This window comes from Octodon degus, unplaced genomic scaffold (assembly GCF_000260255.1).
Source record: "Octodon degus isolate 3935 unplaced genomic scaffold, OctDeg1.0 scaffold00068, whole genome shotgun sequence".
Taxonomy (NCBI): domain Eukaryota; kingdom Metazoa; phylum Chordata; class Mammalia; order Rodentia; family Octodontidae; genus Octodon; species Octodon degus.
In genome coordinates, this window is record NW_004524644.1 from 2,066,836 (window position 1) to 2,070,829 (window position 3,994).

General features: G+C 39.6%; 1 protein-coding gene across 1 annotated transcript in view; it reads left to right on the forward strand.

Moving 5' to 3' along the window:
* Nucleotides 1-3,562, forward strand: part of Ccdc71l (coiled-coil domain containing 71 like) — a 4,416-nt gene extending 854 nt beyond the window's left edge. The window contains exon 2 of the mRNA XM_004635011.2: nt 9-3,562. Coding sequence (XP_004635068.1) covers nt 9-224 — 216 coding nt within the window. The 3' untranslated portion in view covers nt 225-3,562. The remainder of the gene's footprint in view (nt 1-8) is intronic.
* The last annotated feature ends 432 nt before the right edge of the window (nt 3,563-3,994 follow it).

Sequence of the window (3,994 nt, forward strand, 5' to 3'; positions counted from 1 at the left end):
CGGACAAGCCCAAGCCGCCCGCGCCCTGCTTCGGGGGCCGCACCCTGGAGGAGATCTGGAGGGCGGCCACCCCGACGCTGACCACCTTCCCCACCATCCGCGTCGGCGGCGATGTGTGGGGCGAGCGCAGCCTGGCGGCGGCGCGGCGCAAGGCGCACCAAGTGCTGCGCGTGGACCTGGAGCCCGTGGTGAGGCTCCGCCGCTTCCCGGTGCCCCGGGCGTGAGGCGCGGCCGCGGGCGCCCCCTGCGGGCCGCGGGCCTGGGCGGAGCTTCCTCCCGAGGAAGGGACAAGTGTCAGTCGAGTGTTTACAGAACCGGCCGGGATCGCGTCCCCCAGTGCACTTTATGCGCGGAGGAGGCCCCGACGCTTGGCCTGCGTCCCGGGACGCGGCCGCCTGCGGGCTCCGGGACAGGTGTGCTCCGTGCGCCCCGCGCGCCGCGGACCCGGACATGGTTGGACCCGGACACGACTGGACCCGCGCCGGGCGCCCCTAGCTTCCGAACCCCGCTTGGAGACGTCTCCAGGACTTAGGGGGCAGATCCGTTTCTCCCTTTGGACTCTACCTCACTGGTCTGGAAGTCCTCCGAAGAAGTCGTTCTTTTCCAAAGGAATTTGTTTCGTGCTGGTGTAATAAAGCCAGGATTCATTTGCTCTTTATTCCTCCTCTTTTTTCCCCCTTCCTGACTGCCACCCCTCTTTCTGGACAGAAGATCGAATATGTTTTGTGGTGTTGCACTAGTTTGTGCTCAGGGTATTCTGAATCCGACTCGTTTCCTAATTTTTACTGGATTCCAAAGCTTTGACCAAGGATGTTTTTTAAGAGGTTCAAGCTTATGACTGTTAGTAATGCAACGATTTGTATGTTTTTTGAATTTCATGGGCTCAGTGATTACGCAGAGATGCAAAGTACAACTGTTGAAATATTTAAAAAGTGTTTTGAAGAATTTTTATATTGAAAATTAATGTTATATTTACTGAGCTGAGAAAATGGCAGAACGTTCATATAAAGTTTTGTTTAGGAAAAGTTGACTTGTTAAATTCTTTTTGATTGAATAAAAATTGAAGTGCATTGAAACCACATGGCTTGTGATTTTAAAAAATGAGGAAATTGTGAACTGGTATTGGTTACAGGAATGCCTGGAATCCAATTTGGAGGTCCTTTGGCCTCATGTCCTGGTCTAACATACAAATCCAGGGACGTTAAGGGAGAATAATTTATTTTAAAATGGAAGTTATATAGAAGGGGTAAATGTTGTCAACGTTGTGAATTAGGATGGTAAACAGAATACCCATTAGAATTCGAAGAACTATTACATAATAATCTTTGGGGTGGGGGCATTTCTTGGTATCAAATAACAGGAAAGTCATTTTGGATAAAATAGATCTCTTTGTTTTTATTTTTGGATAACAAGAAATGCCTGGACTAGTTAATATTCATTGCCTTTATAAACATCATGACAATTTTTGTCCTGTGAATTTTCTTTTATTTTCTTTCATAAATATGTTTGCAGTCTTTGGCAGGTGAAGGCCACAGGTATCACATAGGCCAGCCACAGAGTACTGACCCTTCTTGTACACTTTAGACGTATGTACATAGCATTTGGCCCAGTATGGAATTCTTGATTATCCAAGTGCCTTGGTTGTTGGTGGCAGCAAGACAATGGATTTTAGCCAGTGGTGCCACAGCCAGCTTTTACTGCAATACCTAAAGGGTCAAATAGTGTTTTTGTATCACTGTTATTTCAAATTTAAGTATTCTGCCGTGGAACCTTCCATGCTGGGCTGGAACTTGACATGTGAAATCCTCCATACTAAGATATATCTCTCCTCAACAGCTGCTTAGGAGAATGATGAGTTGCAATTTTGACTTTTGTGTTCCTAGAATTCAAATGACATAGCTTTCTAAAATGATTATTTTAAGTTTAATAGTCCATAGTAGCAGTGTTGTGACGAATTTCAGTGTTCTTGTTTTGTAAAAATCTGATATATAATCATATATATTTGACTTTATGCCAGTTTCCCAATAAGCCTCAGAGTCTTATTTGCTACTTAATAATACATTGCCACAAACACTATCAATGAGTAAGAAAAAGAAAAATTACTTATGATATGGAGAACATTAAATTGTAGTTGTGTAACAGGAAGCTGATAAATACTCTTTTGGTTATTAGCTTCCATTACCAATTGTAATTCAGAAACAAAGGCTTTTCTTCCCAAAAATGTATTGTTAACTTTTATAGCTAATTAGCATCTGAAAAATGTATTTGTACCACTTCACTATTGTATATAGTTTTATAACTAAAAAATAAATCCAATGGCCATATTAGAATGTAATTTCAACATATAGCTTATCTAGATAGTTTTGCAGAAGATTTTGAAATTAGTTTTAGTTGAGAGAAAAACTTTCCTCAGCAAACAACTGAAAACAACCAGTGACGTCATGCATTTATTTTAGGTGACGTTCTTGACATTTTGTTCTCTTATGCCTTGTTACTTTAGTGCACTTGCATAAACGCTTCCTTGGCTTCCCTAGCTTCCTTGGGCTGTCAGTTTACTTTCTGGCTCTGATTGCCCATCCTAAATTCAAGAAAATAGTCCATGTGGTTCATGGACTATTTAAAAATTATGCCATTTCTAGTTTGTGAAGCTGTAAACATATTTTTATTTTTGCCAAGTTTTCTTTAACAGACCCTTTGTCACGTCTAAAATGTGAAGAAATGTAGTTGACTAGTGTACTAATAGGAAAGTAAAAGTATTTTATGAGTACCTTTGGGCCAAGTGTGAAAAGAAACTTGGCATAGTTAATGAGGCACCTACTTAACTGACCTCTAAAAGTCTGTAGTTTAGTTTTGTATAGCTTTTTGAAGAAGTCTTATGACTTTATTTGTTCTCTTGCCTTCTCTTACATTTCATATAGCACATGCAGAATGGGAAGCTGGGAGGAAATTTATCACCTTGGTATTCTTTTATTTAATTTTTGACTTGAATGCCTAAATGTGTTGAGTGACACTTCTAATAACCTTTTGAGATTCCTGATGTCTTTTTTTATCCTCTTCTCTGACAACCAGCAACTCAGTTTTGTGTCACTAAAACCAGTAACATGATTGTTGAGGGCAAGCTTCATTGTTGGTGGTGCAAAGTATTGCTGTTGTGGTGTGTATTTATTTTGTCTAAGTTTGAGTATCTTATTGGACAAGTGTAACTTAAGCTGGTGGCTGATACTTTTGGTTGGCGATGTGCAAATGATAATACTATTTTTCAGAAAACTTCAATAAAAATATTTCAATACAAAATAATCAGAACAATTTTGAACTCAAGTTTTTTAGTTAAGAGTTGCCACAGCACTCTTTAAATTGGTAATTTTTAATGGACATATATACCTAACATCCATTGATTTAAAAATATTTTTTGATAAACTTTTGTCTTAAGTGCATTAGAAAGCGGTTGTTTGTAATGGAACTGAAGTGTTTTCCTGGACAGTCTATGTGCATATAATTAAGATTTACAATTTGGTTGTACTTTGCTTTTTAACTTATTAATTGTAAATAAATTTAGAGAATACACAGTGTCTGGCTCTTCTAATGATACTGAAAGTCTTAGAAATGGATTTTATGTTTTTGTGTGGATCAGAAAACATCTTAATTAACAATTTGATAAATTTTGACTGTGTTATGAATTTATGTATTTATTTATTTGCAGAACTGGGGATTGAATTCACGCCCTTAAGCTTGTTAGGCAAGCAGTTATTCTACTGAGCCATCTCCCCAGCCCCTTGTTATGAATTTAGAACCCCCGAAACTTTAGGATTTGCTTTGTGCTGTTTTCAAAGTCTGTGTGCTATCAATTCTTTAACTTTATCATCTCTAAAATGATACTTCAAGCTGAAACCTAGTAGAATTCAAGAGTGAATTAAACCTGCGTGTGATGGCACATGCCTATAATCCCAGTACTGCATGTTCAAACACAGTTTGCGTGATCTAAAATTCTCTGCTG